This window comes from Argopecten irradians, chromosome 9, assembly GCF_041381155.1.
Source record: "Argopecten irradians isolate NY chromosome 9, Ai_NY, whole genome shotgun sequence".
Classification (NCBI taxonomy): domain Eukaryota; kingdom Metazoa; phylum Mollusca; class Bivalvia; order Pectinida; family Pectinidae; genus Argopecten; species Argopecten irradians.
In genome coordinates, this window is record NC_091142.1 from 39,395,422 (window position 1) to 39,409,377 (window position 13,956).

Below are 13,956 nucleotides of genomic sequence, written 5' to 3' on the forward strand. Positions count from 1 at the left end.
CGAGCAATTTTATTTTAAATTTCAATACACACCTTGATATATGTGTGTAGTTAAAGTAATTTTCAAAGTTGATATGAATCAAATATTATTTATGTACTTAACTAACTGCATTAAATATTCTACAACATGTATACATACATATTTTACATTTTTAAGATATGAAAATACAAGGAAACTTGTCTTAGCGATCACCTTTGTAAAATGACCACCTGCTTGATAAGACCACTTTGGTAATTTTTGACACATGTTTAACAACCAATTAAGATTATGTTGCCTTTGTTCCTTGAGTGTTCCATATAGACAGGTTTTACTGAACAGAATTTCTCATTGCCTGAAAAGTACATTTTCAATACTGAACTGTAGAAAATAATTTTAAAAATTGATCGTTTTTAAAGACATTATTTATACTATTGACTGGTATTTTATTTACTGTACACTATTTAGATAACTTAGGTTTATTCTGTATATCTTGCTGTATACATTTTAAAGGCTAAATCTTCTCCTTTATTTTGTTGTAAATTTTATGTATTACATCTATTAAACAAATTTATGAGATGCTTTGATAAGAGATAAAAATCAAGGACAAGGCACACAATTATGGCCCAAAGTTCTAGCCCTCTTGATTCAGTGGTGTTCAACAACGTTTTAGGGTATATATACAGCTGTCGATATTCCCTAGTGGGACATTTGTTGACTCGAAAACTCCTAAGTTTATGACATTACATGTCATTTCTGAGTTTTATGTAGAGAAATTTGTTTGCTGTGATGTAATCTGGTAGATACGAGGTTGTGCTCGTTACCCGACAACATACCGATATAAACACGGGGGTGTAAAACTCTCACCTGTTTGACCCATATTGTCCTTACCTGTCACTAGGTAATACACAACCAATCAGGAGTCTCGGTTTCTACTGATTTTTTTTTTACAGTGTTTACTCATTTACAATATCTTACAAGTTTGTGCTGATATTAGAGACCTTAGTTTCCAAGAGAGGCAGTCTTAGTTTTCACAGGTATTACAAACTTCAGTTTGACAAGACTTGCAATAATTAAAGACGGGGTACCTTTGGATGGTTGGGTGGCATAGTGGTTAAAGTCACTTACGTTTTACCATGACCTTTATCTTAGCTTTGAAAAGGTCATGTTAGAATCTGGTGTCCTATGTGGGTATTATCCAGACACTCTGGTTTCCTCCCACCCTTAGATCCCTTGCACACTTACATCCAGGCCATTGAAAGTGATTTGTATAAGTTATATAACTTGTGTCACAATTGATTTAAAATGAATAAAAAAAAAACAATTTTAAGGACTATTGGATACTTGTTAAAGTATTTTTTTTCAAATCTTGAAAGTGAAGAACAAGTTTGTTAAAGATGCTCCACCGCTGACAAATGGATTTTTTTCACTATCAAAAACAGGAGCAGACGATTTTGAATTTTCTTCAGTTACAAAAGTTACTTATTTTACACCATTACCACCATTGAAAAGTTTGAGCTTCTAATTTTACTTCAAGTTAAAAATATGAAAAATAATTAATTGCATCCCGAAAAAATTCCGTGGCACTATATCTTATATAGAATGAAGCAATGATTGCGCATGCACCAAAGGCGAAATAAAATATTTTATGTTATTTTTTGTGTTAATTAGGCATATATATACACGATTAAACACCAATTATTGTTCAAATGATGAATATCATTTATGCTCTGTCGGCGGTGGAGCATCTTTAACCTTCTTTTAAAAAAGTTTTCATGCGTTGCCAAGATATATGTGTCACATGATAGGTGATGGTAGGGGCTGGTATAGTGTTTGTTACCAGGTAAATGACAGGTATCATATGGACAGGGACGTCTATATCAGTGTGTTAGGACTACAATTCTGTATCTCACCTGGACAGGTATACCAGTAAATTAGGACAAGACATGGGGACCAAGGAATGCTCCTAAAAACAGGTTATACATGTTATAACAGCCATGTCAGCGAATTTAGTATGGTAAATAAATTGTATATAAACGAATATGTATGCTTTATATGAATACATTAAATGAAATAATTCCTTTATCTGAATTGAAAATCATGTTTCATTGAAGTTTGTTAATGTTACTTACCAGGTAATCATTTTTATGGATCATTATATCAATGGATGTAATGTATTTAAAAATGAGAATTGAGGTATAAATTTAAGATTTTTTGGGGGATATACAAGCTTTGATTATCAAAGGTGCAGCCATTCTGATCAATCAGAATTACTTCCCTTTATTGTACTCTATCATTACAGGCTATCCAGATTATAGGGGTAGATAATAGGGTACGTTCAGAAAATGGAGAATCAATATACAAATAGGGAGAACATGTACACATGATAAGTTATACCTTATGTATTTATGATAGCTACCTGGTAAAGGACACCTGTATACCCAATTAGATAAGCAGTATGATAGCTACCTGGTAAACGACATCAACCTGTACCTAATTAGGATGTAACAGATTATAATAGTGGACCAAATCCCAGCAGGACCAGTACAGAGACAGGTTAATGTGTTTGTGATGTGCAGTGCGGGCCTTTTGTCAAACTACGGACTACAAAAAACTTATACCATAATTACCTTGTTTTATTGGCTTAGTGGTTAATTAGGTCATAAATCATCGACATTTCTGTCTAAATTGTGACATAACACCACATCTTTTTTATCCTTAACTTTTCAACCCCTGAAGTTACATTTAGACTCTTCTTAATCAAAGACTAGACCAGTCCATTACAAAATCCCAGTGGTGAATAGATTAAATAGACCTTGACATATTTATACCACATGAAAAAGTATAGCTGGTATGCAATATGTTGCTGTAATGCATTACTAGAAACTTTATCACGTTAATGTAGATAATTGGAAGGAAGCTGATTGATTTAAATTTTGAAAATCAGACCAACAATGAAAGTTGGAATATCTATCAATCAATCCGTTATAATACTGGCAACTCGATTGGCATGTCAATCCATATTTAAAAATTTGCTCTATTTTGGTGAAATTGGAATGTCCTACTTAATTTAAGCCAATTTGTGTAATTTTGTTAATGTTTGGACAATTCATTATTGTTGTTTTGCTTTTGTTCCTTACAAAGGGAGTATATTATGTAGCATGATTTTGTTTGGGCAAGATGTTAAATAAAATGTTACCTAAAATGTTGCTGAGTTTTTGATAATTACATGTAGTTGATAGTTACTGAGGCTGTTATCCAAACAAAGTGTCATTCAGATCGTGTTAAGAATCACCGAAACTACCTAATTGATGGAACAATATTGAGGCAGTGGAACCATATAGAAATACAATGTTCCCTGACTCTGAATCTTCAGGAATAGCTCTATGGTTATATTGTCTAAAATCAGAAGGTCTGAGGTTCGAGTCCTAATTCTGGCTTTTGTATGTTCCTCTCTAATTGCCATGGGCCATGCAGTTCAAAATGGTTATTGCTTATAATCATGTAGCGGCATTGGGCGCCAATTTTATAACAGGAGAGGAGAATTGTAGTGACCAGACTGAGATTCGAACTCGGGACCTCCGATCAGTAGTGGAATACTCTATCACTGGGCTACCTGGTCACTGATTTTGACTCAGCCCAATCTTGCTACAAACCTATCAACAGTTGTAGCAGTTTGAATATGTTTGAAGGCGTACAAAATTTTTGGCAAAAGATCAATAAGGAATATAGATTTATAAGAGTTTTCCTACAGAAGGGACCAATTAAAAATTGTGTGTGTGTGGCAGTTACAGGCCATGGTGGTCGTGGACATGATGTTTTAGCTCATTATGAATTTCTAGTACAGTTTGTAATGTTCACTTTTGAAATTTGACTTCTCTTTTAACACCCTTGGAAGGCTTTGAAATTGGTGATGATTTTTTTAGTCAGATTTCTTTTGGAGCCTTCACCTTTTACCTATAACCCTGCATTAAAATGGGGTGGGTACAGTGTGCCTCAGTTTGATATAGAGATGCGAAACATTTATGTCTTATAGTCAGTCATAGTTTTTCAAAGAGAAACAGTAATGGTCTTCATGGTAATCAAAGGTAATGTGTTTTTGTCAATCAATGAAGCTAATTTCCTCCGTGACTCCGTAAGACCCCCACCTAATTTTCATCATTTACTGGAGGCTAGATTTGATTAGTTGAATAAGTGAATGCAAAATACAGTAGATTCGATACAAATTGATCAGAGGAAATAACATTTCTTTCAACTGATTATGTAGAAAATGAGTACCTGAGTTCTGATATGTTTTCTGATCATAGTTATATATTAATTTTAGTATTAGAGAGACGTGCATGCTAGTGGCCTATATCATTTCAAAGCAAAACTCATTAGCTTGAACTTAGAACCCACATGATCATAATTTGTTATTAATCAATGTATACTTCCCCAATAGAATTTTAATCAGACCATTTCGTATCATAAAGTCTTTTTCATGAAATTGATAATTTAATGAACTTTTCCTTTATATATCTATTCAAAGAGTTTTTTGTGCAGCTTCCTATAATTCATTGATAAAGATAGAGATTTCCGTACTCCGGTATCATAGAGATTTCCATTCTCAGTGATCGTAGGTAGAGATTTCGGTACTACGGTATCATAGAGATTTCCATTCTCGGTGTTCGTAGATAGAGATTTCCATACTTGGGGATAGATGATGATTAACGTTGTCTAGGGGGGCTAAGTTTTCACATCATTCTAAGGTCAGTATCTCCTTATATACTGATCTTTTTAGCACCTCTCTATTACACCACAGGGTTATATTTTATGACAGCTTATAAACATTTTTCCGCACCAGTTAACCTCCATGGGTGACTGGTGTGATACAGCCCTACTGGACAAATTGTTTTGGACTTGTTATATACAGCGTTATTGAAATGTCTAACTGTGACAGAGATTCCATTAACTGTGAGTGTACCAAGTGATAATGGGTGGAGAACAATAGCCTATTGTTTGTGTTATTGGTAGATCGGATCCATCACAAACATAGAGTACCAGTTTATCACTGATCGCACACAAACACTTATTGTTTAATGTCTGTCAGTTAGAAAAAATACATTTAGTGGAAAATTAATGAATATTTTGATGGATTTTATTAATTTTCTGCACCACTGCCGGACTATATTAACATTAGGATTGGTACTGACACAGATTCTTTCCATGTGTCTGAACCTGATCAGTGATGTAACGATTAATTCAGTAAACTGAATTTCCTATTATGGCAACCTACAGTCAAGCAATTGGTAACCAAAGAGATGTAGATAGTTCAGATTTGATGATTTTTTGAAATTTTGAAGGATTAGAGGGAGAAAAAAACCAAGAATTCTATCGAGCTGTGATGAAATGAGTTAAAACTGAAGTATTTTGGTATGGATAAATTAGTGGATATAAAGACTGATCGGATAGTGGTGATGAGACGGCGCCCACATTATGGCAAATCTAAACTAAAGGTAGGTTCTGTGGCTGACATTCCGATGCAAATGCTTTCTACCTTGTGAACAAATTTTCAATACATTCTTTATCGTAATTGATTTTGGCATTAAAAAGCACTGGCATCAGGGTTGAGGAACTGTTCATTTAAGCTTGCATGGTGACATTAATTGATTTTGAAAAAGATCATTGATCTTGAGAAGTTTTCCAAGCAACAAATTTAATATAAGCCAAGTCTTCATTGAAGAATTAAATCACCAAATAATTGATGATATGAAATTTGTTAAGTTTGATTTGATTTAACTTGATGATAAAAAGATGACTGATGAGATGGAAGTCAGGGATATTTACTTCACACTTTAAATGTACAAGTTTTTTTTATGTCGTAACAGTAGGGAATGTAGACGTGACATTTTTACTGTCGGGTGAATATGAGAGATTGCTATTCCTACTGTGGAGATGTTTGAACGCTAATGGTCTCACCTCTCTGTCAATACCTCAAGTGCCGAATAAAATATTATAAGTAACCTGAAGGACTATCTGTCTTTTAGATATGGATCTGAAACAGTAGGTCGTGGCAGCTGTAGATTATAAAACATTTTTTAAAAAGCTCCTCATCGACACTTTCTTTAGTCAGTAGAGGTTAATGCTTCTCGCCGTGAACACTATTGCTCCTTGGCAAGGCTGAGTCAAGATGTCAGGGATTTATGTCACAAGCCAGCACAGATTCTGTAGGAGGGCTGTAAGATTATCTCTTATATTATCTCTATACTATCTTTTATATTATCTATTTAATATTATCTCTATATTATCTTTTATATTATCTCTTACACTTTTATTGTCTCTTATATCATTTCTTATATCATCTCTTATATTGTTTCTTGTTTATTATTAGGAAATGGGGAGAGATTAATAGGACTATCTCTTACATATTTCTATTATTATCATCTCTATTATGTCTTTTACTATCTCTAGTATCTCTTATATCATCTCTTTAACATCTCTTATATTATCTTATATTGTCTATTGTTTATGATAAGGAAATGAGGAGAGATATATGGGATCATGTCTTATATTATCTCTTATATTGTCTCATATATTATTTCATATGTCATCTCTTATATTATTTCATATGTCATCTCATATATTATTTCATATGTCATCTCATATATTAACACTTATATCATCTCTAATATTAACTCTTATATCATCTCTTATATTAACTCTTATATCATCTCTTATATTAACTCTTATATCATCTCTTATATTAACTCTTATATCATCTCTTATCTCTTATATTAACTCTTATATCATCTTTTATATTAACTCTTATATCATCTCTTATATTAACTCTTATATCATCTCTTATATTAACCGTTTTTTATTATTAGGAAGTGTAGAGAAAATTATAAGTTTATGTCTTTTACAAGCTCCAATGTTTTTAAGTTAAAATATTCCGAGAGATATTTAGGATATTCATAGAGAGTTTTAGGATATGCAGAGAGTTTTAAGATATTCAGAGAGTTTTAGGGTATACAGAGAGAGTTTTAGGATATTCAAAGAGAGTTTTAGGGTATACAGAGAGAGTTTTAAGGATATTCAGAGAGAGATTTAGGGTATACAGAGAGAGTTTAAAGATATTCAGAGAGAGTTTTAAGATATTCAGTGATAGATTTAGGATATTCATTGAGAGATTTAGGATATTCAGAGAAAGTTTTAGGATATTCAGAGAGAGTTTTAGGGTACTCAGAGAGAGTTTTAGGATATTCAGAGAGAGTTTTAGGATATTCAGAGAGAGTTTTAGGGTATTCAGAGAGAGAGAGATCTAGGATATTCAGGAGAGAGTTTTAGGGTATTCAGAGAGTTTTAGGATATTCAGAGAGAGTTTTAGGGTATTCAGAGAGATTTTTAACTTTATCTTATATTGAACCTTATTTGTATGTTATCAGTATATAGAGAGAGATTGATCACATGGTTAGACTATCATCTGTTATTGTTTGTAAGTTTGGTCAGAGTTTGGTAAAAGATTCACTTCAGACCACTTACCCTATATCCTTAGTGTTTAATGTCTGTATAGTACTTTATATGTAATTGTGTATCATACATACATTAACAATGATTTCCTGCAAGTGATCAAGTGCCAGTCTAACTTGGCACAAAAGGCGTTTTTAAAACATCGTTGATACAATTTCTATCATATTGCTCATAAAAAGATACATTTATTTACTGAACATATATGTTCAATAGATGGTTGTATTGGTGTGTTTTGTGATGTTTTTTCCCCCCAATATATTTTCTACCCAACATGGCATTGTGGCTTAAAGTTTATGTTAATATTAGGCCATATTTTCATAGTTTGTATAGATAATTGATGATAAGGAAAATAATCAATTATGAATATGGTAGATTTACAGGCTTTTTATGTTTCTGTCAGAGTAAACAAAATCAAATCAACAAAAAAGGGACATTGAAACATTACCTAAAACTATGGTCTGTTATTCCTTTATATGGATCATGGGTTTGTGTCCATTCTTATACTCTTATACCAACTAATAAGTGAACATATTCACTCTGACTGAATGGCCTTGAGAGTTTGCTTATCGTTAATATGGCAGCTTTGCTATGTATAGTTAGTATAACTTCTAGTTCTTGTAATGTCACACAGTCAATAAAAAAAAGATAATATGATGTCGCCATCGCTGAATAGGATTAATTATACTCAAATGATAGAATTTTTTGGCAGGTGCTTTCTTAAAACCATTGTATTGCTTTGACTGTTTTTATTGTAATATTGACAATTTGTGAAATATTTTTTATCTTCCAAGGTTTTTTGGTAAAATTTGTCAATGATAACTGACTGGGATATTTGCCCATTATAATCATACAGATGTACATTTATTTCTTTGCAGCAGAACTAGACAGTGTCATTTACCAGTGACCTGAGAGCTTAATTGTTCACAGATCAGCAGGTCCTAGTTTGAACCCCAATCTTACCATGTGATTTCTGTCCTGATTCCACACGGAGGTGTGACCATTATATATAGATTTCAAGTTTTTAATGACATTTCCTGAAATGTGTTCATATGACACATGCTTTCTTTTGATATTCCTGCATTGATATTGCACTTCAGTGGGATAAGACTATAAAAGAAGCAAGAGTTCCACTTCAGCAAGGAGACACAACATAAACATATCACAGCCTCCCGAAACACACTAAAGCAAGGAGACACAACATAAACATACCACAGCCTCCCAAAACACACTATAGCAAGGAGACACAACATAAACATATCACAGCCTCCCAAAACACACTATAGCAAGGAGACACAACATAAACATACCACAGCCTCCCAAAACACACTATAGCAAGGAGACACAACATAAACATACCACAGCCTCCCAAAACACACTATAGCAAGGAGACACAACATAAACATACCACAGCCTCCCAAAACACACTATAGCAAGGAGACACAACATAAACATACCACAGCCTCCCAAAACACACTAAAGCAAGGAGACACAACATAAACATACCACAGCCTCCCAAAACACACTATAGCAAGGAGACACAACATAAACATACCACAGCCTCCCAAAACACACTATAGCAAGGAGACACAACATAAACATACCACAGCCTCCCAAAACACACTAAAGCAAGGAGACACAACATAAACATACCACAGCCTCCCAAAACACACTATAGCAAGGAGACACAACATAAACATACCACAGCCTCCCAAAACACACTATAGCAAGGAGACACAACATAAACATACCACAGCTTCCCAAAACACACTATAGCAGGGAGACACAACATAAACATACCACAGCCTCCCAAAACACACTAAAGCAAGGAGACACAACATAAACATACCACAGCCTCCCAAAACGCACTTTAGCAAGGAGACACAACATAAACATACCACAGCCTCCCAAAACACACTATAGCAAGGAGACACAACATAAACATACCACAGCCTCCCAAAACACACTATAGCAAGGAGACACAACATAAACATACCACAGCCTCCCAAAACACACTAAAGCAAGGAGACACAACATAAACATACCACAGCCTCCCAAAATACAGACATTGACACTCATGACGCCTCGTATACAGGGGGAGTTGTCTTTTAATGATCTTAGCTGTTAATACCTGGTAGGACGTTCAATTACATATTATTATATAACCAATCAAGAAATATGTATTGCTTTCTGTACCTTATTGGCAACGGTGAAAGTTATTTATTTGTGAGAAGTTTAAAGCCTACATGAACACTTTATCATTGGACGTGAGATCTGTAAGTCCAGCGTGATTACCTCATTCCCAGCCACATAATATATGTAATATTGACCTAACTCCAATATTACATTTAATTGGTGTAAAGTATACTGGCATTGATCTGACAGCTTCTTTGATGGTGAAAATATATATGTTTACCTGTGGGGCAAGACATTTGGATCAATTCTGGTCGATGGTGTGAGTTGTATAGATCAGCAGTAACAAAGACTTACAGTGATGTACAATATCTGGTATTTATTCACCCCATTCTGCCCAGTTACCTCCTCGCTTGTCTTTACTGTTGCTAAGTGTTTGGCAGTATGTGGTATTACATTCTCCTATACAAACTTATTAGTTAGGAAGTAAACTTCTAGTGCAAGTGTCCTTAAATGTTGATCATAGTAAAATGTTTTATTCTGTCTGGAGGTTTAATAGATATTGAGTTAAGAATTAGCTCTGCTACCTTTCCTTTTCTATAATGAAAGATCATTTATGTGGTAAAATAGTTGTATTGCTTTCATTTGATGGATCATATTGTCGCTGAAAATAAATAAAAAGTTAAATGATAATAGGATCATAGTGATATGATATGGAATTTATGGGATAAAATAGTTGCATTGTATTTTTTTCTTTACATTTAACAGCCATTGACAGCCATGCATTGTATTCGAATGATTTATCATATCTGTTGATTATACAGAAAATCAATAAAATGATCAATAATTTAAAAATTCATAATGATTTTATATAGGATTGTATTATGACAATACTATATGCAGTCAAACCTGTATATAAAGGCCACCAAATGAAACAAGAAAAATGATCTTTAAAGTCAAGTTGTCTTCAAACACAGGTCAAATTAATTTAAAATGGATCGTTTTTGGACTACAATAAAGCAGTCCTAATATAGAGGTGGTCTTTATATAGAGGTGGTCAGACTGGCCATTAAGGCAGGTTGAAATGTACTTTTATTGTACTGGTATTCTTATTTGAAAAAAAATAAAGATAGTTGAACTAAAATGAGGACTATTTCATAAAGTACATGTACTGTCATAGACTGGCCACCTGATTTCTTGATTTTGTCAGCAGAATTCTAATACTAAGTTATCTCCCACTTAGTTGAAACTCTAGATTCACACATGTTGCAGAGACAAAAGTTATCAGACCAAATTTTAGTGATGTTTTTAATTTGCTGTTCAATGCAAATATACAATTTTGGCTATCAAAATTTGTGAATGTTTACCTAATGGGGGCACCTGGTAAAGGGGAAGTGAGCGGGTGCAGCGTTGTCGTCGCCCAGGTAAATATGAGCAGAGTGAGATAAAGGCCATCATAATTCATCACCTCGGTGGTTGATGGGAACAATTCCTGATAATATTTACAAATGTCCAATATCTCCCTCATAATAGGTTTAAACACTCTCCACTCTAGCGCCTGTGTCTAGTACCACCTCTCGCTATTGTAGTGTATTGTCACACAACGCAACTGTCAAATGACTGAAATTGTATTGTAATACTGTGGTATGTTGTCACAAAGAACTGCAAAAAGGATAAATATTGTACATATATCACCTCAGGGTGAATGTTTCAGTCGTATCTTGGATATTAACGGATTTAATGAAATGTTGGGTTTGTATGGAGGAGCTTGTATGGAGGAGCTAGGGTTTGAATTCATTTGGTCTGAAAACGATGTTCATCTACATATCATTATGCACTATTTGCTGTGATATATAGTTTGAACCTATTTGCAGGTTGTTTTAAGCATGTTTCAATCATCGAAGGGTGATTTGTTTATTTTGATTGTTTGTATAACTTTTATGTTTTCAGTCATTGGCTAGGACTGGTTGTGAAGTATTGTAATTCAGCCTCGTAAGTCAGAGAGATTTTGATGAAAGATTTTGGACCACAATGTGGCTCGGTCATAAAAGATTTTCTTAAGATAGTTTAACAGAAGAAATAATTAACCTCATTTCCTAAGTCTCCAAAAGTATAAAAAGCTGATGTTGTTAAAAGATAAAAGTTAACCTTATTGCATTTAAGTTGGTACATTTCCAGTTGATCATGATAAATCCTGAATAATCATGTAATTTCAACCCATTACACAGTTAACATCAAATCTACCCGATTCAGGATTTTCTGGTTTATCATTTATATAGCCAATTCATGGCAGTATTTCTCATTCCAACTCATACACATGGGAGAAGTTTTAGTACCTTGTTGGAATATCCATGTGCATGAATTGGATTAGTGTGTCGTGTGTATTTATGAACATCCAGCTGCATCTCTGATCGGTATTTAATGATACATTAAACAGATTAGAGGAGGCAATATTTGCCTTCTTTGCTAATGTTAGTGGCAATGTTACCGTAACCGTGGTGACCTGAGGTAGTATGATGACCAGGTATCTGCAGGTGTGTGCCAGACTGACTTGGTACCAGTCCTAGGTATCAGGTGACAGAGATGGTGGTTAGTCTCTCGGTTCCAGTTATAGATTTGTCGTGTTGTGGTTCGTGGTACGCAGACAATGTCTATTGTTAACAAAAGTCATTATGGTTTGTGAAGGACTTCAGATCAACCTTTGACAGAGGCAGTTACATTTCTCTGGCTTAATCTTATGTCGTCTGATAACTGGAACAGTTCCTTGGTGTTTCTGATATTTTATGAGGTGTGATATTTGTTCTCAAAGACATAACTCAGCTGTTGAAACAAGTTATTTTCTGAAAGTTGGATAAAGCTGCTGTCAGGAATTTATTTGTGTTTTGAGAGTTTTTTCACTCACGTTTTTTCTGAAGTGTTTGCAAAAATATCATCAATGATCGTAAAACAATATGTCTTAATGAATTTTGAATTATTAATCATTCATAGGATTGAGTTTCTATATATATACAATGTCATTACCTTCTACATTAAAATGCAGTTGGATTACCTTAGTGATACAAAGCGGTGTCAGACACACTCAAAGAAGAAGGAACGGCAGCTGATTGTTCGCTTGATGATTTTTTGTCAATGGATGACAAAGTAAATGATTAAAACTATGAATTATTATAGATATTCTTCTATCATTGATGGCAAAAAGTCTGATGTTATTCACTGTTTGTTGAACTGGTGAAGGATATTGAAGATGAACTCTGTGTGATATATATCTGTAAGGAGATAACATATCCAAGCAATGTCCACTCCAGCCATAGATTTGAACGCCAGACACAAGTATGTGTGTACCAGCAAGGTAAGACAATCGCTCTGATTACAGGGAAATACCTTGGTAGAAGTTTAATGAAACAGTGAGAGGGATGTCACATCTCTTAGTATCCCTATAGAAGCAGGAGAATTTCTACTTTCATTTTAATCACTTCTAAGTAAATATAAAAAAAAAAAAATTATATGAGATGATCACTTACTATGTCATCATTATGTAATATCCTACAATAGCTTATTTAAAAGACATATATGTATAGATAAACCAATTTAATATGTTCAAGGACATTCTTTGATACACTTTACTTGAATTACTTAGGACATCTAGAATTCATTCAGAGAACTCTCTGATGGAACTGATGAAACTGTTTCAGACAATATAATCCTAGTTATACAATTTCAAGCATGTCCCAATCATCTTAATTGTTAAGGAGTGTTATTGAAGGATCCCTTTAAGGGTATTGTTACAACAGAGATTCTTTAAAAACAATCTAAAAATTCTAAAACCTGATTAGTATGTTCATTGTCAACATAACTATAGAGAATGTTTAGAATATTGTATGTGTATAGCTTTAGAATATGTTTATGACAATCTGAATGCATTAGAATATGTTTAATCATTTTGCAATATCTGAAGTGCAAGCTTATTACTCAGTTCCACTGTTGCAAAGCGACAAAACATGAACTTTGGTAGAACATTCTGCAATGGGCTAATGTTGTGCTGCAAATCACATCTAGAAGGTCCTGAACTTGTTGCACATTTATAAATCAATACAGTCGCTTAAAATGTCTTCTTCGAGACAATTCTTGATTCTTTGATCATTCAATGAAGCATACCGTATAATTTTTACATCAAGACTAATTATTTTATCTGGTGCTGTATGAAAGGTCAGGGAATCAATGCTGGTGTTCTGTAAAATGTCACCCTAGTCTCGCATCAGACAATCTGATGTAGTGAGTAATGATCCAAACAGACTAAATAAATATCTAGTAATAATGTCTATTGATTTGTAATTATCAACT

The 13,956-nt window shown here is 33.7% G+C and overlaps 1 protein-coding gene across 8 annotated transcripts in view; it reads left to right on the plus strand.

The window, feature by feature from the left end:
- LOC138332299 (leucine-rich repeat-containing protein 74B-like) overlaps window positions 1–13,956 on the plus strand; it is an 82,660-nt gene that overhangs the window by 34,574 nt on the left and 34,130 nt on the right. Inside the window, exon 1 of one of the 8 annotated variants that reach the window (XM_069280337.1) lies at window positions 12,523–12,964. The exons of the other annotated variants lie outside the window; for them this stretch is intronic. Coding sequence (XP_069136438.1) covers window positions 12,908–12,964 — 57 coding nt within the window. The 5' untranslated portion in view covers window positions 12,523–12,907. Of the gene's footprint in view, window positions 1–12,522; window positions 12,965–13,956 lie in introns of those variants that run through there. 8 annotated transcript variants of the gene reach the window in all.